Genomic DNA, 22,706 nt, shown 5'->3' with positions numbered 1-22,706 from the left:
TGTAAGGAATACGGCAATCTCATGTCCATTCTACAGTAATTAATTGGTTACTCCATTTGCTATATTAAAGGTGATGGAGAACGCGAGTCTGACTAGACATTAATTAAAATTGAGGTCCGCCGAAATGAGTGGTTGATTATTCGTTGCGGTCTTCAGTCCAAAGATTGGATTAATGAAGCTCTCCACTCCACTACAGTCTGTCCTACGTAAATCTCTTCATCTTTGCATCATTTATGCAACCTACATCCATTCGCAACTGCTTAGTGTGTTCAAACCCTGATCTACTCTTATCATTCCCCTCCATTACCGAACTGACGATTCCTTGGTATCTCAAGATGTGTCCTAGAAACCGACCCCTTCTTTTAGTGAAGGTGAGCCCCAAATTTCTTTCCTTCTCAATTCTGTTCCGTACCACCTCATTAGTTACGCGATTTAAACCATCTAATCTTCGGCATTCTTGTGTAACACTATATCTCAAAAGCGTCCATTCTCTTATCTGAACTGCTTATTGTCGACTTTACACTTCCGTACAAGGCTACACTCCAGACAAATAATTTCAGAAGAGACTTCCTAGTGCTTAAATATTCTATGCAAACAAATTTGTCTTCATATTGCTAAGACTACATTTTATACTCTAATTCAGTCATCGTCGCGTCTTTTCAAGCTCAAATTATAAAATTTCGAATACTTTCGCTGTCCCACTTCCTCAGCGCCACCTAATTTGATCTGGCTATAGTCCAGTGCCATTGTTTAACTTTCGATGTTCATCCGATAACCTCTCTTCAAGAAACTGTCCATTTTGTTCAACTGCTCATGCAATCCTTATGTCGCACTGACAAAATTACAATGTCAGCCAACCTCAACGATTTAATTTCTCTTTTCCGACCTTTAATTTCCTTTCTATATTTGTTCTTTGTTTTCTTTATAGCCTTCTGTCCCCAGCTCGTGGCCTAGTGGGTTGTGTTGTTGCCTCTGTACAAGGGGGTCCCGGGTTCGATTCCCTCCCGGGTCGGGGATTTTCTCCGCCCGGGATGGGTGTTTGTTTTATCATCATCCATTATCACCACCACCACCATCATTGGAAATGGAAAGATTTGGAACTTGTACGGGCGCTGATGACAACGATGTTGAGCAGCCAACAAACCATCATTTGTAACCTTTTAAAAGTTAAAATTGAAAAACAATGGGGACTGATCGTAAACTGCCGCAGTTCTCAACGAATGCATCTTTCATTCCTTTAGACTCTGTTGCCTGGTTTTTGTACAAGCTGTAGCTAATCTTTCGCTCTCTGTATCTTATTGCAACTACTTCAGCTTTTCAGAGAATTTATTGCATTCAGCAAACTCATAAGCTAAAATATGAAGACTTTTCACCCTCTCCGTTTTCTGCTAAGAAAGATTATTCTTATGTCACATCGTTCCCAGCACAACCCCACACTCCCGGCCGTGTTTGCGATTTCTTACCCTCGCAGCACTTATCCTAGATCGTAAAACACGCACACGCACGCATGCGTACGTTTGTTGCACTTTCTCTTCTTTCATAGCGAAGTTTACATGGGACCCTCTTCTCGCATTATCCCCAACCCCATTTCAAGGAGTGCTAGCTTTGTCCATTCTCACAGTGCTAAGACTGACTCCTCCCACGCCCCAACTAATATGAGAGAACGTTCCAAATTCTTGCAAATAGTCAGTCGGTTCTCAAGCTGTGACAAGATACGCTCCACCGAATATGAGCACACAAATGTTTTATTATTCATTTACAGCTACCGAATTAGACTACTCCCAAGCTATATTACCCGCACAAAGTTTATATTCCTTCTACGAAAATTGCTTAACCCTCTGCCCACAAGCTATACTATTCTTGAAGAATCAAGTTAGCCAAGATTGCTAGCAATTCTTGTTACTATGACCGAATTCGACAGATCTAGACTGTCATCGGATCTTGTAACATTACTTGTACGTGCTTGTTGCAATACTGAAAGTAACATAGTGATGTTGCGTCAAATAAAACGTGGCAGGGAACATTATCTTGTCACAAATAACACACAATTAAGACATACAACAATACGCTGTGCTGATCCCCAGCGCCGGCCGAAGTGGCCGTGCGGTTATAGGCGCTGCAGTCTGGAACCGCGAGACCGCTACGGTCGCAGGTTCGAACCCTGCCTCGGGCATGGATGTGTGTGATGTCCTTAGGTTAGTTAGGTTTAAGTAGTTCTAAGTTCTAGGGGACTGATGACCTCAGCAGTTGAGTCCCATAGTGCTCAGAGCCATTTGAACCATTTGATCCCCAGCACACACAGTGCGTTAGTTCAACGATAAAGGTTAGTATTTAGTCGCGTGCGGTTTGTGAGGGGAGACAGATTTAGCAACAAAGACGAAAACAAAGCCTGCGCCCCCCCCCCCCCCCCCACACACACACACGAGCAGTTGTTTGAAACCTGTTTAACGGCGTAAACTTGTTACGAGTGGCACTCGCGTAATACTGCATGCATGAAATCACCTGTTGCTTGGCTGCTTGCCGGTGCTGCAGCAGTTCCGAGCACTGCCGTGGGAAGTAATTTCCATCCGGCAATAAATAAGCAACATACAAAAAGGTTGCTCTAGAGGAACTTGAGGTACGACAAGAATACCGACATTTCCTACTTCGGAGTAACCTCATGTTCCTGCAGTTAATAAGTGACAACGACTGGGTTATTTCCAGTGTGTGACAAACGCACTGATTTTATTTTGAGCGTCACAACTGAGACGCTGTAAAAGTAAGCATAGTGCACCTTCTAACTGATCGATAAGTGTCTCGTGAGAACATGATAAAGGCTGGGGCGGCTCGACGCAGTTGACAACATATATGGACGCGCAGTTTTCGTGGTGTCCGTAAGCCTCTCCACTACCGGCGGGTTCGCTCACAAGACTGTAGCATCAGTGTGTTTCTATCCGCAGTAATAACTAGGAAAATCATACTGTAATGGTTGGTAGTTTCATCATCCTATAATTAAATACGGAAAATTCTCCCAAGCGGTTTCCATTCCTTACGGTATTACCGTTATTTTAAATTCTTGAAACAAAAATCATGTTTCGTAACGGTTGCGAAATGAGATTTTAAAAATTAGTGTTTTCCTTGGAATTGTTCTGAGAGAGGTTGTCACGTCTTGATCTTTATCCATAGATAATGCATGCGGCGCCACTGAAGAGGCAAATCATATAAGAAAGGGAATCTCGCGCATGTGTTAATGCTTCTGATTAAATGCAGTTTATCGGTTCTAAATTTTTATTAGCAGATGAAAATGTTATGAGGAGCAAAACAGTGATATTTTTCGTTTAGATGATGATGATGATGATGATGATTATTATTATTATTATTATTATTATTATTATTATTGATGCTGGGGAGATTACTCAGAAATCAAATTTATAGCATTTATTAGCCGTTATGCTACAAGCTAAAAACGAAACACTTGCTGTCTTTGTGCTCTCTGTCCTTATTTGCAACACATTTTGCCAGCTGGAAATGATCATCCGGTCCGAGACTTGTCTAACGTCGATACTAGTATCCGTTATATATATATATATATATATATATATATATATATATATATATATATATATATATATCGCTGAAATTACCTTGTTTCTGTTACTGTAGAGGCTAGTAGTCTGGCCCCAATAGAAAGGAAAATCTCATCCCAGACGAGCCAATCGCGACCGACCAACCGCCGTGTCGTCCTTTGCCAATGACGTCATTTGGACGTGGTGTGGAGTCATGGGGTCAGAACACTGCTCTCTGTTGTCAGCTTTCTTCTCCTGGGAGCTTCTACTTCTTTGTCAAGTAGCTGGCCGGCCGCAGTGGCCGAGCTATTCTAGCCACTACAGTCTGGAACCGCGCGACCGCTACGCTCACCAACCTACCACGCAGCAACCTCATTAATTTTCGTTATGTGGGGTTTTTAATGCACGCAGAGTACTTGGGGAGAGCCCACCACATCCTAGTGAGGCGTTGAGCGGCCACACACTTATCAAATGAACGCGAGACAGTATGTACTGCAGCAATGCTCGGTTGTGGTCCCGCGCTAACCTGACACACTTCACCACGACTCTGATGGCTTCATCACGGTCTCAGGCCAACCACCACGGCAGCCTGTCACCTGACGGAGACGAGTGCAGCTTCCGATCAAGGAGAGGGAGCCTACTCTGCGACAGCCAAGACGCTGACCACCTTCAATAAAAATCTCGTAGCCGTTGGGTGTCGAGAGTCAAATTTCGCCGAATTATTGATAACAGGGAGAAATCGTGTAGATTTTTATTCTAATGACCCCAAAGGCGAAAGCTGCTACATTTTTTTTATGTATAGGAGGGTCGTCAACATTGCGTTTTGATATTGGGCCCGTACGTAATCGTTAGAAATGACACTTGTGCTTTATGGTTTCATCAGATTACACTTAATTGACAGTCATATTATCTGCGAGAAGATTGAACTGTGGAGATCAGGCTATCCAGAGCTAGATGTTATTGGTCCGCTGTCGTTACAAATTTTCAGTCACTACGACAGGCATTTCGTTGTTCGGATGGACAGCTGCAGTCGTGTTAACATTGTCACTTTCGTAACATAAGTAGAAACAGCACTGTGCCTCCCATAACTGTGACGTTCGGTTGGTACTACTACTACTACTACTACTACTACTACTACTTCGGAGGTTGGTCGTGTCCTGTACGAGCCGAAATGTCACGGTACGACAAATCAGTTTCCTGGAGACCAGACATTCCGCCCCGTTCGAACTCCCAGATGATATTGCGCCCTTTGACCTCTACGAGGCATCCCGCAAATTGCTAACACGTTTCCACTTATTTTGACAACTGCACCGATTAAGCTCCGCGTAACGTCGACCTGTTCGGGCGCACAAAAGGACACTGTTTGGCCTCTGTGTTCGCCATCTCGTTACAATGACCGGACCGAGACTCGAACTCGGGACACAGTTTTAATCTGCCAGGAAGTTTCATATCAGCGCACACTCCGCTGCAGAGTGAAAATCTCATTCTGGAAACATCGCCCAAGGCTGTGGCTAAGCCATGTCTCCGCAATATCCTTTCTTTCAGGAGTGCTAGTTCTGCAAGGTTCGCAGGAGAGCTTCTGTAAAGTTTGGAAGGTAGGAGACGAGGTACTGGCAGAAGTAAAGCTGCGAGGACGGGACGTCAGTCGTGCTTGGGTAGCCCAATTGGTAGAGCACTTGCCCGCGAAACGCAAAGGTCCCGAGTTCGAGTCTCGGTCCGGCACACAGTTTTAATCTGCCAGAAAGTTTCGTATTTGGTACTGGACAGGCTTTCACCTCCGTTGGCTGAAAATTCGTCTGAACGTAAAAAGCAGCTCTTCACCACGCTGTGTACGGTAATATGGCGGTTTCACTTTCTCTGCGTATGCTTCTGGGAACGATCGAGACCGTTTCTGGCTATCCCCCAGGAACCACTAGTATTTCTCACAGCTGTGAGAAGGGAGCTTCCGACACCCCGGCCTGGGATCGCCGTTAGCTCCGCCAGCCTTATCACACAGCTCCTTGTGGACTTCTGAGAAATTTTCCAAAGAATCCGCCCCTTGGTCAGCCGACGTCCTAAGCTTGTAGTTGGCCTTTCATACCATGTTCAAGCAATGGATAATACAGGGTGAGTCAAAAGTCCTTGGACACCTTCATAAGTTGGAAGATTAAATGGAAAATTGAAATGTGGTGATGGGAACATAGTTTTGATGTGGGGCCACAACTTTTGGAGTTTATTTCATTCATGGCCGCCATCTTGAAATCCGCCATTTTGGATTCATTTTTTTAATGGGAAGGGGGGTGTATGACACATCAAATAACACTCGCTTGATCTCTGGAATTTAGTGGTGTAATTTGTTTTTGTCTATCTTGTACAGTTTAGAGGTTATTAATGTTCAAAGTTGGGAAATTTACCTTCATACCGACTGCCACAACACATGTTCTACGTGTTGTGCATCCCGTGCAATGCACAACTGTAGTTGCCGCAACCACATTAATTAACTTCTAAACTGTACAAGAGAGACAAAACAAATTACACCACTCAATTCCAGAGCTCAAATGAGTGTTATTTGTTGTCATACACCCCCCTTCCCATTAAAAAAAAAGACTTGAATCCAAAATGGCGGATTTCAAGATGGCGGCCGGCCATGAATGATATTAACTACAAAAGTTGCGTCCCCACACCAAACCTATGTTCCCATCATCACATTTCAATCTTCCCTTTAATCTTCCAACTTATGAAGGTGTCCAAGGACTTTTGACCCGCCCTGTATAACGAGCTCAGTACTTCAGGTTTCATTGGTCATGTTCCCCATCCAGAAAATTTCGGATAATACAACAGCAATAACTAATTGTACGGTCACTTAGCGACATATGACTAACCAGTTATGTCATATGGTCCGACTGTTGTACTCATCCTCCGAGTTTGGAGTCGTACTCCTCCTGGGCATAGCAAATTTCATAAACAGTAGTGCTGACTTAAAACTAAGCTAGCACACGTGTTTGCAAGTCAGATCAGCGAGAGAGACTTCTGTTTGTAAAACCTGTCGCACTACTCACTCAATTAGTTTCTCTCTTTCGATATCATTTTCAGTTGTTTACATAACGGAGCTCCCACGGAAATTTTACACATTTCATTAATTTAAAATTTTGCACATTGGGCTGCACACATTAGCAGTCAGAAGCCGTGCTAAATGTGGAAACGGTTAATGAAGAGTTGTCTGTTTTTTCCAGATGTGGTGTACGACTCGATCCTGGAGAACAAGAACAAGACGAAGAGCTACTGGGAGCAGCGCATGCTGTGCGTGGCAGATGGGGAGTGCGCGCCCAAGGTGGTGGACGCGGTGGCCAAGTCGCCGGCCGTGGCCAAGATCGCGATGGAGCTGCGCGAGATGAGAGAGCGCGAGGAGGAACTGCGGCGCGCGAGGCTCGCCCTCCAGCTGCCGCTGCCGCTCACAGACAGCTGCTCAGAGTACGGCAGCGAGGACAGGTACCAGCTCTGCCTCGATACTTCCAACCTCTCACCTAACTGTCATCGCCGCTTATTTATTCGAGACTACAAACTAAAGGCCACACATTTCAGTCTTTCTGCGTTAGGCTTCGGTTGGGTCTTCGTAAAATAGTTTTTCAGTGGAAAAAAACATTTGTGTAATACTCTGTAACATCTAATATTAAACGATCAATTTTTTGCCTATTAGGCCATCATAAGGTACAAAGGTAAGCGTGTGTGATTTGACACGTTCTTTCAATCGGGATAATACTGGGTGATTATACAGGGTGTCCACTAAGAGACTCCAACATTTGAACTCATAAAATCTGAGAGGAAACACAATTTATTGACGAACAAATACAGGGAAATCATACAGCAGCTCATCAAGTTTTCATACACAGGTGGACGGTTTAGCACACTCGAACATGGGTGCCACGGGTAGCGCGAAGAATATAAAGTCTATAATCGATTTCGTGCCATGTGTTGCGGAGCATCTGTTCTGACAGAGTTGATGACAATTCTTATGCGCTGTTTCTAGTCTTGCAGGTCCTTTACTGGTGTAGCGTATACCTCGTCTTTCACATAACCCCACAAGAAAAAATCGAGGGGGATTATGTCGGGCGAACGTGTCGGCCAAGGAATTGGTCCTCCACGGCCATTCCATCGTTGCGGGAATGTCATTTAAAAATTTTCGGACATCAAGGCTCCAATGGGGTGGTGCACCGTCCTGTTGAAACATCACATTTGGCTGCAGGTATGTTATCTGTGGCGCGACAAATTATTCCAACATGTTCAGGTAGATGGTTCCATCCACAGTCGGCTCCTGAAAAAAAAAAAAAAAAAAGGCCCAACAATGCGATTTATCATCAAACCACACCACACATTAACTTTCGGACTGTCGCACATGTGTTCCCTAGGTGCGTGTGGATTTTCGGATCCCCAGATGCGCACATTGTGATGATTGACAGCCAATGACACGTGAAAGGTTGCCTCGTCAGTAAACATCACGCGTGATAAAAATGTCTCGTCCGCGGCAATGCGATCTAACATGACACATGCAAATTCTTCTCGCTTTGGTCGATCATCAGGCTCGATTTCTTGCACAACCTGCACTTTATATGCGTACAAACGTAATCGCTGATGAAGCACTTCGTGACTGTTGAACGTTTCATACGAAGTTCTCGTGCTGCCTGTCGCACTGACTTCTATGGACTTCGTTCGAATGACCGCCGCAATTGTTTCACATGATCTTCGCTGCTCCCAGGCTTACCACCACCGTGCCCTTTCGCAACACTCCCAGTAGCCAAAACCTCATCACACCACTTCTTTATAGTCTTGAACGACGGGGGCGCTTTGTTGTAAACTCGACGAAAGTTTCTTTGCACTTGGGTCGCCGATTTTGTCTCTGCATACCACCAGACCACTTGGGCACGCTCCTTCATATCCTCCATTTTGCTAAAACAATTGATTGCAGCTCCACTACGGCCACTTGGCGTATCAAATTTGCACAAACTTGATGAGTTGCTCTGTCTGCCCCTTCAGGATTCACAGGTCCACCAGTCTGAAATGAGAAAGATATAGGATATTAAAATGTTGGAGTCTCATTGTGGCCACCCTGTAATTAAACTGTCGCTACTTGAGAGGGTCCCCATTAAAAACGAGTGATCGTAGGACAATGTAACTTGTGGAATAATTTGTAACGACGTGGGGGAGAAAAATAACGAATAAACCATTGAAACCAGCATGAGATTTTCACTCTGCAGTGGCGTGTGCGCTGGTATGAAACATCCTGGCAGATTAAAACTGTGTGCCGGACCGAGACTCGAACTCGGGACCTTTGCCTTTCGCGGGCAAGTGCTCTACCATCTGAGCTACAGAAGCACGACTCACGCCCGGTCCTCACAGCTTTACTTCTGCCAGTATCTCGTCTCCTACCTTCCAAACTTTACAGAAGCTCTCCTGAGAACCTTGCAGAACTAGCACTCCTGAAAGAAAGGATACTGCGGAGACAAGTCTCGGTCGGGCACACAGTTTTAATCTGCCAGGAAGTTTCATATCAGCGCACACTCCGCTGCAGAGTGAAAATCTCATTCTGGAAACATCCCCCAGGCTGTGGCTAAGCCATGTCTCCGCAGTACAGGAGTGCTAGTTCTGCAAGGTTCGCAGGAGAGCTTCTGTAAAGTTTGGAAGGTAGGAGACGAGATACTGGCAGAAGTAAAGCTGTGAGGACGGGGCGTGAGTCGTGCTTTGGTAGCTCAGATGGTAGAGCACTTGCCCGCGAAAGGCAAAGGTCCCGAGTTCGAGTCTCGGTCGGGCACATAATTTTAATCTGCCAGGAAGTTTCAAACCATTGAAAGACACATTTTAATATCCACTTCAGACACTAACATTTGTTGATCGCGTGCCACGTTTACGTTCCGGGTTACAAAAGTTGTTCACTGTGAGGATCATCTGCAGCCACGACTGCCTGTAACGGCGCTAAAGATGACATTTCACAAATATTCGTAGCACTTTGTGAATGGTGGACCATAGAATGCCTTCCTTGAAGATCAAACAATGCGTCCAGTATTCTCACCCATGGCAACAGTAACTACAATAATTTGTGGCGCAATTGGCCGTCGGCCTCTCCCTGGAGCAATTCTCATATAGCCAGTTAATTTGTACTTGGAATGGCATTCTTCAACTCCGGTGCGGAAAGCGGACGTCTCAGTATTCCTTAAATGCGTCGGAGTTTCTGAAGAGCAGCAGCACTATTGCTGTTGAAACTTCCTGGTAGATTAAAATTGTGCGCCGTACCGAGATTCGAACTCCGGACCTTTGTCATTTGGGGCAAGTGGTCAACCAACTTTATTTTTTATAATTTTGTTCGGCATTGTTCGTTTCTTGTGGTCTGGGTGGACGTCACATGATATCTGTGAAAGTTGATCGTGGATTCCTTCACTCAGTTTTTTTTATTGCGGAGGACAATCGGTCCTCTGACCGAACACGCTGAGCTACCGTGCCGGCACGCTACTCAGTCACCATGAACGTAGTTTCAACTTTGCTTGCGTTAACTACGAAAGAATGAAGTCGGTGCAGCGGCGTAACTGTCGTAGGACGAACTTTCACACTGCTGCGCCCGCCATCATCTCCCCTCCCCCTCTACCAAGCTGACATTTCTTCAGTTTCTGTTCCATTCTCATAGTTAGTTAGCTTTTATATTCCTCTGAGGTCAACAGGACTGCACAATGAGGTAAAAGGTTGCACTGAAATAACTTTTTCTATGATACTATTCAAGACATAAAACACGCGTCTTTAGTCACTCCCATCAGTAGGACCTTCCGATCCATTCACTTCCTTTCATTCTACTTTTTCTCGCCCTACTACACCCTGCCTCTTGTCCTTGCCCCCCCCTTGTCCTTGCCCCCCCCTTGTCCTTGCCCCCCCCTTGTCCTTGCCCCCCCCTTGTCCTTGCCCCCCCCCTTGTCCTTGCCCCCCCTTGTCCTTGCCCCCCCTTGTCCTTGCCCCCCCTTGTCCTTGCCCCCCCCTTGTCCTTGCCCCCCCTTGTCCTTGCCCCCCCTTGTCCTTGCCCCCCCCTTGTCCTTGCCCCCCCCCTTGTCCTTGCCCCCCCCCTTGTCCTTGCCCCCCCCTTCTTGCCCCCTCCTGCACCTTGTCCTTGCCTCCCCCCTTGTCCTTGCCCCCCCCTTGTCCTTGCCCCCCCTTGTCCTTGCCCCCCCCTTGTCCTTGCCCCCTCCTTGTCCTTGCCCCCCCCTTGTCCTTGCCCCCCCCTTGTCCTTGCCCCCCCCTTGTCCTTGCCCCCCCCTTGTCCTTGCCCCCCCCCCTTGTCCTTGCCCCCCCCTTGTCCTTGCCCCCCCCTTGTCCTTGCCCCCCCTTGCCCCCCCCTTGTCCTTGCCCCCCCCTTGTCCTTGCCCCGCCCCCTTGTCCTTGCCCCCCCCTTGTCCTTGCCCCCCCCTTGTCCTTGCCCCCCCCCCTTGCCCTTGCCCCCCCCCTTGCCCTTGCCCCCGCCCCCTTGCCCTTGCCCCCCCCCCCTTGCCCTTGCCCCCCCCCCCTTGCCCTTGCCCCCCCCCTTGCCCTTGCCCCCCCCCCTTGCCCTTGCCCCCCCCCTTGCCCTTGCCCCCCCCCCTTGCCCTTGCCCCCCCCTTGCCCTTGCCCCCCCCCTTGCCCTTGCCCCCCCCCTTGCCCACCCCCCCCTTGCCCCTTGCCCACCCCCCCCTTGCCCTTGCCACCCCCCCCTTGCCCTTGCCCACCCCCCCTTGCCCTTGCCCCCCCCCCTTGCCCTTGCCCCCCCCCTTGCCCTTGCCCCCCCCCTTGCCCTTGCCCCCCCCCCCTTGCCCTTGCCCCCCCTTGCCCTTGCCCCCCCCCCCCTTGCCCTTGCCCCCCCCCCCTTGCCCTTGCCCTTGGCCCCCCCCCCCTTGCCCTTGCCCTTGGCCCCCCCCCCCTTGCCCCTTGCCCTTGGCCCCCCCCCCCTTGCCCTTGCCCTTGGCCCCCCCCCCTTGCCCTTGCCCTTGGCCCCCCCCCCTTGCCCTTGCCCTTGGCCCCCCCCCCCCTTGCCCTTGCCCTTGGCCCCCCCCCCCCTTGCCCTTGCCTTGGCCCCGCCCCCTTGCCCTTGCCCTTGGCCCCCCCCCTTGCCCTTGCCCTTGGCCCCCCCCCCTTGCCCTTGCCCTTGGCCCCCCCCCCCTTGCCCTTGCCCTTGGCCCCCCCCCCCTTGCCCTTGCCCTTGGCCCCCCCCCCTTGCCCAAGCCCTTGGCCCCCCCCTTGCCTTGCCCTTGGCCCCCCCCCTTGCCCTTGCCCTTGGCCCCCCCCTTGCCCTTGCCCTGGCCCCCCCCTTGCCCTTGCCCTGGCCCCCCCCCTTTGCCCTTGGCCCCCCCCCTCTTTGCCCTTGGCCCCCCCCCTCTTTGCCCTTGGCCCCCCCCCTCTTTGCCCTTGGCCCCCCCCCTCTTTGCCCTTGGCCCCCCCCCCTTTGCCCCTTGGCCCCCCCCCCTTTGCCCTTGGCCCCCCCCTTTGCCCTTGGCCCCCCCCCTTTGCCCTTGGCCCCCCCCCTTTGCCCTTGGCCCCCCCCCCCCTTTGCCCTTGTCCCTGCCCTTGCCCCCCCCCCCCTTTGCCCTTGCCCCCCCCCCTTTGCCCTTGCCCCCCCCTTTGCCCTTGCCCCCCCCCTTTGCCCTTGCCCCCCCCCCTTTGCCCTTGCCCCCCCCCTTTGCCCTTGCCCCCCCCCTTTGCCCTTGCCCCCCCCTTTGCCTTGCCCCCCCCTTTCCCCCTTGCCCCCCCCCTTTGCCCTTGCCCCCCCCCTTTGCCCTTGCCCCCCCCCCTTTGCCCTTGCCCCCCCTCCCCTTTGCCCTTGCCCCCCCCCCTTTGCCCTTGCCCCCCCCCCCTTTGCCCTTGCCCCCCCCCCTTTGCCCTTGCCCCCCCCCCTTTGCCCTTGCCCCCCCCCTTTGCCCTTGCCCCCCCCCCTTTGCCCTTGCCCCCCCCCCTTTGCCCTTGCCCCCCCTTTGCCCTTGCCCCCCCCCTTTGCCCTTGCCCCCCCCCTTTGCCCTTGCCCCCCCCTTTGCCCTTGTCCCCCCCCTTTGCCCTTGCCCCCCCCCCCCTTTGCCCTTGCCCCCCCCCCTTTGCCCTTGCCCCTGCCCTTGCCCCCCCCCTTTGCCCTTGCCCCCCCCCTTTGCCCTTGCCACCCCCCCCTTTGCCCTTGCCCCCCCCCCCCTTTGCCCTTGCCCCCCCCCTTTGCCCTTCGACTTTTTCGCCAATCATAAAACATCTTCCCTAATGAAGTGGCGCCGTACGCTAGCTGGGCTAATTATTCGGTATCTATTGCTTCGTGTACAACCAGTGAATCTAAATTAGCACTGCTGGAGAAAGTATCATAATGCGTCTTGTCCTCAGCTGTCTACCCTTAGTCACCTGATACACTCAAAGATACCTTTTTCAGCAGCCCGAAATGTGAGAGCTGCAGACTGTTCGCAGAACAATTACATTTTAAGGCAGAAATTCTCATCTCACCTGTTTGATTTTATAGTTAATAACCATAACGATACTCTTCTCACCTCCTCTCGGGGGGGCTTGCGACTCTTTCGTTCGTGTGTGGCAAGCAGAGGGTCCCAGGGTATTACAGCACCTTTTTCCTTTTTTTGTGCTGCAATCTCCCATCTCTGCTGGCCGGAGGGGCCGAGCGGTTCTAGGCGCTTCAGTCTGGAACCGCGCGACCGCTATGGTCGCAGGTTCGAATCCTGCCTCGGGCATGGATGTTCGTGATGTCATTAGGTTCGTTAGGTTTAAGTAGTTCTAAGTTCTAGGCGACTGATGACCTCAGAAGTTAAGTCGTATAGTGCTCAGAGCCATTTCAACCATTTTCTCCCATCTGACTACGCTTACCTCTTTCTTTGGCATGGTGGCAGTCTTTGATGTTTATCCAGCTATTTTCCTAGTTACTGTTTTCTTTCGTCGACGTCTTCATTAATTCCATTTACATCATCTTCCGGTCAGTTAGTTACGTGTTCCATTGATCAATCTCACGGTAACCGTTATGATGTGGAACGCGTCAAGTACATAAGAAGAGCATACATGAATGAAGGTTTTTTTATTTAAAACTTAAAGATTTTATTACCTATCCCAGTCCCTTAAATGGCACAAAATGCATATATTACACCTACAAATTTATTTATTCCTATTCAAGAATTCATCTATGGTATAAAAGGAGTGCTCAAGGAGATATGATTTCAGTTTATTTTTAAAACTGTTGCTACTGTCTGTTAGACATTTTATTTCTTCTGGTAATTTATTGAAAAGTTTTGCAGCAGCATATTTTACTCCTTTCTGTGCCAGATAGGTTAAGTAGAGGATAGTGTAAGTCTTCCTTTCTTCTGATATACACACATCAAAAAAGGTTTTGCGTCACCTCGGTTCCGAGAGTTCCGGAACCTGTACAGAAAATTGGAATAGAGATCAACATAAACATCATTTACGCCATTTTTATTGCTTATGAGAACCACACATTGCATGTTGTACCACCACCATACAGCGAGACCTTCTGAGGTGGTGGTCCAAATTGCTATACACACCGGTGCCTTTAATACTCAGAAGCATGTCCTCTTGCATTGATGCATGCCTGTATTTATCGTGGAATACATCCACAAGTAAACCAAAGCATTGTTGGTCCAGATTGTCCCATTCCTCAACGGCGATTCGGCCTAGATCCCTCAGAGTGGTTGGTGGGTCACGTCGTCCATAAACAGCACATTTCAATCTATCCCAGGCATGTTCGATAGGGTACATGTCTGGAGAACATGCTGACCACTCTATTCGAGCGACGTCGTTATCCTGAAGAAAGTCATTCACAAGATGCTCACGATGGGGGCGCTAATTGTCGTCCATGAAGACGAATGCCTCGTCAATATGCTGCCGATATGGTTGCACTATCGGTCTTAGGATGGCATTCACGTATCGTACAGCCGTTATGGCGCCTTCCATGACCACTAGCGGCGTACGTCGGCCCCACATAATGCCACCCCAAAACAGCAGGGAACCTCCACCTTGCTGCACTCGCTGGGCAGTGTGTCTAAGGCGTTCAACCTGACCGGGTTGCCTCCAAACACGTCTCTGACGACTGTCTGGTTGAAGGCAAATGCAACACTCATTGGTGAAGAGAACGTGATGTCAATCCTGAGCGGTCCATTTGGCAAGTTGTTGGGCCGATCTGCACCTCGCTGCATGGTGTCGTGGTTGCAAAGATGGACCTCGCCATGGATGTCGGGAGTGAAGGTGCGCATCGTGCAGCCTATTGCGCACAGTTTGAGTCGTAACAAGACGTCCTGTGGCTACACGAAAAGCATTATTCAACATGGTGGCGTTGCTGTCAGGGGTCCTCTGAGCTATAATCCGGAGATAGCGGTCATCCACTGCAGCAGTAGCCCTTGGGCGGCCTGAACGAGGCATGTCATCTACAGTTTCTGTCTCTGTGTATTTCCTCCATGCCCGAACAACATCGCTTTGGTTCGCTCCGAGACGCCTGGGCACTTTCCTTGCTGAGAGCCCTTCCTGGCACAAAGTAACAATGCGGACGCGATTGAACCGCGATATTGACCGTGTAGGCATGGTTGAACTACAGACAACATCAGCCGTGTACCTCCTTCCTGGTAGAATGACTAGAAATGATCGGTTGTCTGACCCCCTCCGTCTAATTGGCGCTGCTCATGCATCGTTGTTTACGTCTTTGGGCGGTTTTAGTGACATCTAAGAACAGTCAAAGGGACTGTGTCTGTGATGCAATATCCACAGTCAATGTCTATCTTCAGGAGTTCTGGGAACTGGGGTGATGCAAAACTTTTTTTGATGTGCTTATAATCATGAATGTCACTGTTTTTTAAACTGGTACATGTTGTTGAGAACAGATTTTATTACTCAGTAAACGTACTGTGACGCTATTGTAAGAATTCCTAATCTTTTAAAGATATGCTTAAGAGATGAGCGACTATGAGCCCCACACATTATTCTAACCCCTTTCTCTTGAGCAGTGAATACTTTTTGCCTAAATGTTTAGTTACCCCAAAATATTATTCCGTGTTACATCAGGGAGTGAAAGTATGCAAAGTATGTTAGCGTGCTAATATCGGATCCTCAAAATGAGCAATTATTCTGCTTGCAAGCGCTACTAAACGTTGTCTCTTCAACAGAAGTAAAATATGAATTTTCCGATTAAGATTCTCACCTATACGCTTGTATCACCAGCAAACAGTGTCAGTTTAGCTTCTTGTTTCAGATAAGGAGGGAGTTGAAATAGTTTTGGTCCACTTCTGGGACTGACCTCCATTATCAATTTTTTTCCGTAGTGTAGCGCGACTGCGGAAGAAAGTTTTACATGGCGCCTACTGTGTTGACGACCCTCTGCGCACAACTTTTGCGTGGACTCATACAAACGATTAAAAATCAATGTGGTAACCAATCCGACGTGGTGGGGTCGTTATCTACAGTTTCGGTTGAGCCCTCCGACAACACAGGGATCACACTTCTCAGGCTGAGCTGCTAACTCCCTATGTATGCGAAGTAGATGTCTGTCTCAATGGGGCGTCAAGACGTCATGTAACGGACGTCATATCAAATGACTTGATTGCGGCTGGGTGGCAACTATGTGGAGAGCTCTTTATCGTACTAAGTGGCATAACGGCGGACGTTGTGCACAGGAAATGTATCGGATTGTATCAACACAATGACCTTCTTATTTGGCCTTCTCAACGTACAGGTCGAGATATTTCAACGCAGATAGTTGCAATTCTACTGCTTTCCCTATCCTGGCTACACAGTGGGAAGATGGACAAGCCAGACGACTGGGAATGAAACAATTTTCTCTGTACAACTGGAGATACTTCATCGGTGAGAAAAATACTTTTGTGGCACTCACAGGACAAATTTGGAAAAGTTGACTCAGTGGGAAATATGTGCAATGGATCACTATTAAGATCCCCTCTGCTACATAGTCTCAAGCTCTTCAGAACTGTGAACAGCTGGGGGACATACCAATGACTACTTCGAATATGGTGCAAAAAGTTGCCTTTCACAGAAACCTCGTATTCCACACTGATGAATAGCTATGAGCTAATCTCGAATGGCGAGATGTAAATTTTGCCCGACTCGCACAAAAAGGTCCCAGGGATAACCACGCAGACATGGGCACTTTCATCTTTGCCTGTGAAAGAATTGTCCAGCCAGAAAACAGTTCTGGTGTACAGCTGTCACGCGAAATCCTATGTCTTTCCGCCCATGAGGTGCTTCCAATGTTTATGCTTTGCTCAAGTGTCATCCACCTGCACGACAGACCCAAAATGCGGAAAATGTGGATGATTGCACACCTTGTAAACAACCGCCTTTGTATGTCAGTTTTACTAAACACCATCCTCACATTGCCATTACTTAAAAATACAAAATGCCAGAATAGAAATCACTTGACTGCCTGTCATATACTGAGCGAAAAGGAAAATGTGAAAGCCTGCTTTCAATCGACGTGATGAGTAGTTACACAAACCCAACGCAGTCACCCCCCTCCCTAACCTCATTTTTTTCCAAATCAAGTATCTACCACTGCGCTTAAGTCTTGTGGTTCCCTTAACACTGTCTTTGGGAGACAATTCCCATACCTGGCCGGAGAAACAGCTTGCAAAGAGCTGCGGCCTGTGGGTCCCTTATTCGATGATGTCTCACCCACACTGGTCCGTGGACATGACCAGTCCCCCTGATCCCTTCACGCCAAACTAGGGGACTCAGCATGATGATCCAGTGTCTGTAATGGATACTATGGTCACCTGCTGGAAAGCAAACCACTAATTTCCTCTGATTCTGCAGGAATTTCCTCTTACTCCTCCAAGAAACGCACTTCGCTGACGACCATTTCCCCAAAGCTTTATGGTTACTAGGCATTCTGTTGGAATCGTACTTGCCCCAGGAGGGCAAGCAGAGGTGTCTGTATATGCATTCGCACAGATGTCGGTGAGTGGCTTCCCCTCCATACGACTCTAAAAGCAATAGCAGTCAGAATGCAAACATTCGTAACATTCATTTACCTACATGCAGGGCACTTACTTCCAGACGACTGCCTTAATCCCACAGCCCCCCTCCCTTTTCTCTCCTACTTGTGATGCTGATACGCAGTACCCCTGTGGGGAAGTAACACTTGGTCTGGTAGGGGCCATCTGATTGACCAGCTTCTGTCCTGACTTTATATGATCTCCCTCTCCTCAATGATCGTACTCCTTCCTGCTTCAGTGCCACTCATAGCATCTTCTTAGCTATCGATGTGACAGTCTCTTCCCCCAATCTTGTAGATTCAGTCCACTATCTTTGCGACGGTAATCACATTTCATGTCACTTACTTGTAGCCGTCCAACGGACCAAATACCACGATTCTCTCTTTTAAGAGTCAACTGGAAATTACATACTTTCGCTGTAACCTTCAGCCCCTCTGTTAGATTGCGTCAGTGAGGTTGTGAGAGACGTCTCTGATGCAATTGCCCATACTGCTGGAACTACTATTCCTCTTCCTGCAGGCATGCTCCACAACTGGCCAGTTCCCTGGTAAACCGAAGACATTGCAACAGCTGTTCAGGATCGTCATAGGGCCCTGCAGTGTTTCAAGTGGTGTCCTTCACTGGCCGCCTTCCTCACTTTTGAGCGACTCTGCACTAAGCCTCGCTAACCAGTTAAGTCCAATGGGTAGGAATGCTGAAAGCGCTACATCTCTCCTTGGGGACATATGCCTCTTCCTGCCAGGGGTGGACCAAGTTCTGTAATCTTCTTCTACGCCAAAGATAACAAGACTGTTGTGGGTCTCGTCCTTCAGGATTATCTTCGTACCGATATGTTGGTTCTTACTGAACACCTGTTTGTCCCACATTGTGAGAATGTCAGCTTCCACTTCTTACCCAGTTACCTTCTTAAGGCAGAAACTACTACTTCAAGACATCCCCCATACTTCACCCCCTCCCAAGCCTAATTATATAATCATCCTTTCACTGACTGGGAACTACACACATGCTCATAAATTAAGGATAATTGCAGAATGTGGTGCCACACAACGTGGCACTACACAAAACTGGCGCTAATAGCATAGGCACATAGGAACACACACGACACAGATCCGTAAGTCCACGGTATTGGTGATAAGTTGAGAAAACCGTCCCGAAACACATGTGCTACAAAACGCCACTGGTTCCTGCCCATGTACCCCGACATCAATATGGGATATGGTCACCACGCACACCTACTCAGGCCGCACAACGGGTTGGCATACTCTGCATCAGGTGGTCGAGCAGCTGCTGGGGTATAGCCTCCCATTTTTGCACCAGTGCCTATCGGAGCTCCTGAAGTGTCGTCGGGCTTTGAAGACGTGCAGCGATACGTGGACCGAGAGCATCCCAGACGTGCTCGATGGTGTTTAGGTCTGGAGAACAAGCAGGCCACTCCATTCGCCTGACCTCTTCTGTTTCAAGGTACTCCTCCACGATGGCAGCTCGTTGAGGCTGTGCGTCACCATCCATCAGGAGGAAGGTGGGACCCACTGCGTCCCTGAAAAGACGGACATTCTGGTGCAAAATGACGTCCCGATACACCTGACTTGTTACAGTTCCTCTGTCAGAGACATGCAGGGGTGTACGTGCACCAATCATAACCCCACCCCACACCATCAAACAACGACCTCCATACAGGTCCCTTTCAAGGACATTATGGGGTTGGTACCCGGTTCCTGGTTCACGCCAGATGAAAACCCGGTAAGAATCACTCTCCAGACTATACCTGGACTCGTCCGTGAACATAACCTGGGACCACTGTTCCAATGACCATGTACTGTGTTCTTGACACCAGTCTTTACAAGCTCTTCTCTGACCAGGGGTCAGTGGAATGCACCTTGCAGGTCTCCGGGCGAATAAACCATGTCTGTTCAGTCGTCTGTAGACTGTGTGTCTGGAGACAACTGTTCCAGTGGCTGCGGTAAGGTCCCGAACAAGGCTACCTGCAGTACTCCGTGGCCGTCTGCAGGCCCTAATGGTGAGTTATCGATCTTCTTGTGGTGTTGTACACTGTGGACGTCCTGTACTGTAGCGCCTGGACACATTTCCTGTCTGCTGGAATCGTTGCCATAATCTTGAGATCACACTTTGTGGCACACGGAGGGCCCGTGCTACGACCTGCTGTGTTTGACCAGCCTCCAGTCGCCCTAGTATTCTACCCCTCATAACGCCATGAAAGCGGTCTTTGAGCCATTTCCAATACACAGTCACCATTAGTACGTCCGAAAACGTATGCACACTTACTCGCTGCACCGTACTCTGACATGCACCAACAAATCTCTGCGTATGTGGACTGCTGCCAGCGCCACCGTTCGACGACCTCAGGTCAAATGCACTACATGGTCATACCCCGAGGTGATTTAAACCCGCAAACCGTCCAACGGAGCGTTTTTTCACCATGTATCGGAATTATCCTTAATTTATGAGCATGAGTGTACTTCAGGCTCTGGCGTCTCACGATATGGTCCCAGGCGCTGTTTAAATTCACAATCGGATGATCCAACATCTGAATATTACTTCCAGGCTACATCTACTAAGGGTCTTCAACTATACTTGGCTCGAGTGTGTTTTCCCTTCACAGTGACGAGATAGTATAATGTTCCCAATCCTTAAGCCATTAAAAAACCGAACGTCTGTAGACAGCTACCGACCGATTAGCCGCGCCAGCGTGCTCTGCCAACCGTTTGAAAGGTTTTTTGTAAATTCCAACGCCTCATTAGTCTTTTTGATCTTCATAAAGCATACGACACGACTTGATGCCATCACATTTTACTGATCCTCTTGACTGGGGCTTTCGAGACGCCCTACAGACTTTTATTCATCGTTTTGTATCCCACCGGGTGTTGCAGATTAGAATTGGCACTTCACTTAGCTCTCCACGGGTCCAAAAGAACGGCGTCATACAGGACTCTGTGGTGAGTGTCGCACTCTTCTACATCGCCGTCAATGGACTACCGACCTCTGTCGAACCACTGGGCATCACTACACTGCATGGCGACGAGTTTTGCTTTTGGTGTGCCTTCTATTCAGTACCCTCGGTCGAACGCCAGGTCCAAGGCATCATGCAAAGGGCCTCCGCTTGAGCTCTTGCCCATGGTTTCCAGTTCTCCTCCCAAAATGCGGGTCGTGCATTTTTGTCGTACTGCAGTTCCTGACTGGGAACGCCTCTTGTGTACCCAGTGCTTGGACATCGTTGTGCAGCCCCGTTTGTTGCGTTCTTCTTGATAAAAAAGCTGACTTGGTTGCCCAATATTCGACTAAAAACTACCTGTATGCGAAATCGTAACATTCTCTGCTTCTTTGTCCACAACTTTAAGTTCGGATCATGTTACTCTTCCCCATATTTACCAGGCCTTGGACTTGCCTCGACTGTACTTTGGTTTCCAGGTTTATGGCTCAGTAGCACGGTGCGCAATTGCAGGCTGTTAAAGGAGATAAAAGCATGTGGAATAGGTTCGCAGATACGCGAGTTGCTCGACGAGTTCTTAAGTTACAGAACCCAGTCTGTTGTCCCCGGCGTCGAGTGTTCGAGACAAAGGTATCGTCAGGAAAGTGTAATAGCACCGCTGTAATTCTCTGTATACATAAATGATTTGGCGGACAGGGTGGGCAGCAACCTGAGGTTGTTTGCGGATGATGCTGTGGTGTACGGTAAGGTGTCGAAGTGGAGTGAGTAGGGGGATACAAACTGACTTGCACAAAATTTCTAGTTGGTGTGAGAATGGCAGCTAGCTCTAAATGTAGACAAATGTAAGTTAATTCGGCTGAGCAGGAAAAACAAACCCGTAATGTTTGGATACAGCATTAGTAGTGTCCTACTTGGCACAATCACGTCGTTTAAACATCTGGCGTAACTTAACAAAGCGATATGAAATGAGCATTTGAAGATTGTGGTAGGAAAGATGATTAGTCGACTTCGGTTTATTGGGAGAATTTTAGGAAATTGTGGTTTATCTGTAAAGGGGCCGTACATGGGCCGATGATGTGACCTATTCTTGAGTACTACTTGAGTGTTTGGGATCCGTACCAGGCCGAATCAAAGGAAGACATCGAAGCGATTCAGAAGCGGGCAGTTAGGTTTGTTACCGGTGGGTTCTAACACGTAAATGTCATGGAGACGCTTCGGGAACTCAACTGGGAATCCGTGAAGGAAAGGCGGCGTTCTTTGCGAGAAACACTATTGAAAAAAATAAGAGAACCGTCATTTGAAACTGACTACAGAAAGATTCTGATGCTGCCAACATACACTGCGCGTGAGGACCATGGACCGAGCGAGGTGGCGCAGTGGTTAGCACACTGGACTCGCATTCGGCAGGAAAACAGTTCAAACCCGCGTGCGGCCACCCTGATTTAGGTTTTCCGTGATTTACCTAAATAGCTTCAGACAAATGTCGGAACGGTTCCTTTGAAAGGGCACGGCCGACTTCCTTCCCCAACCTCCCCTTATCCGATGGGACCGATGACCTCGCTGTTTGGTCCCTTCCCCCAAACCAACCAACAAACAAGCAAACAAACCAGCCAACCAACCTGAGGACCACGAAGACAAGGTTCGAGAAATTAGAGTTCATAAGGAGGCAGACAGTTGTTTTCCATCGCTCTATTTGCGAGTGGAACAGGAAAGGAAATGAAATGATTATCCTGTACCACTACTAATTTCCGGCAAGCACCGTACGGTGGCTTACCGAGTATCGATGCAGATGTAGCTCAGCTGTAAATACAGGAAAGCCGTAATATGATGCGTGTCTGCGCTAAGTTTATCGAGTCTGGCTACGAAACAGGGATTTCAGTTTCACTGGGCCCGCCTCCTTCCCTCCACAAGGGTCCACATAAAACTCTTCGACGCTTAACATTCAGACTCTTCAGCTAAGCGCCGTGGCTACAGAGCGGGTGGCTTGTCAGTTCGAGGCCGCGCATGTTCGATCGCCTGAGTTCGCATGGCTGGCTTACAGATTTGTGATTTCCTAAGATAGTTGGTATTTTCCGACATTTGCCGCAGAGAAACTTCTAAAAGTGCTCCCAGGAAGCAGGATCTTAACCCAGCTCTATTAGCGGAAGCAGTAAATGGCCAACGAAAAAGGCCTACAGTCTACTCATTCTTATTGATTGGAGGCCTAAGTGTGAATTAGATTCGTGAAGCTTTCTGGCAGCT

The 22,706-nt window shown here is 48.9% G+C and overlaps 1 protein-coding gene across 1 annotated transcript in view; it reads left to right on the top strand.

Moving 5' to 3' along the window:
- LOC124722137 (neurofilament heavy polypeptide-like) overlaps window positions 1–22,706 on the top strand; it is a 314,285-nt gene that overhangs the window by 213,664 nt on the left and 77,915 nt on the right. Inside the window, exon 2 of the mRNA XM_047247344.1 lies at window positions 6,758–7,013. Coding sequence (XP_047103300.1) covers window positions 6,758–7,013 — 256 coding nt within the window. The remainder of the gene's footprint in view (window positions 1–6,757; window positions 7,014–22,706) is intronic.

Source organism: Schistocerca piceifrons, chromosome X, assembly GCF_021461385.2.
Source record: "Schistocerca piceifrons isolate TAMUIC-IGC-003096 chromosome X, iqSchPice1.1, whole genome shotgun sequence".
In the NCBI taxonomy this organism is placed as follows: Eukaryota; Metazoa; Arthropoda; class Insecta; order Orthoptera; family Acrididae; genus Schistocerca; species Schistocerca piceifrons.
Note: the sequence above shows the minus strand (reverse complement) of the source record. Positions and strands in the feature narration are given on the sequence as shown.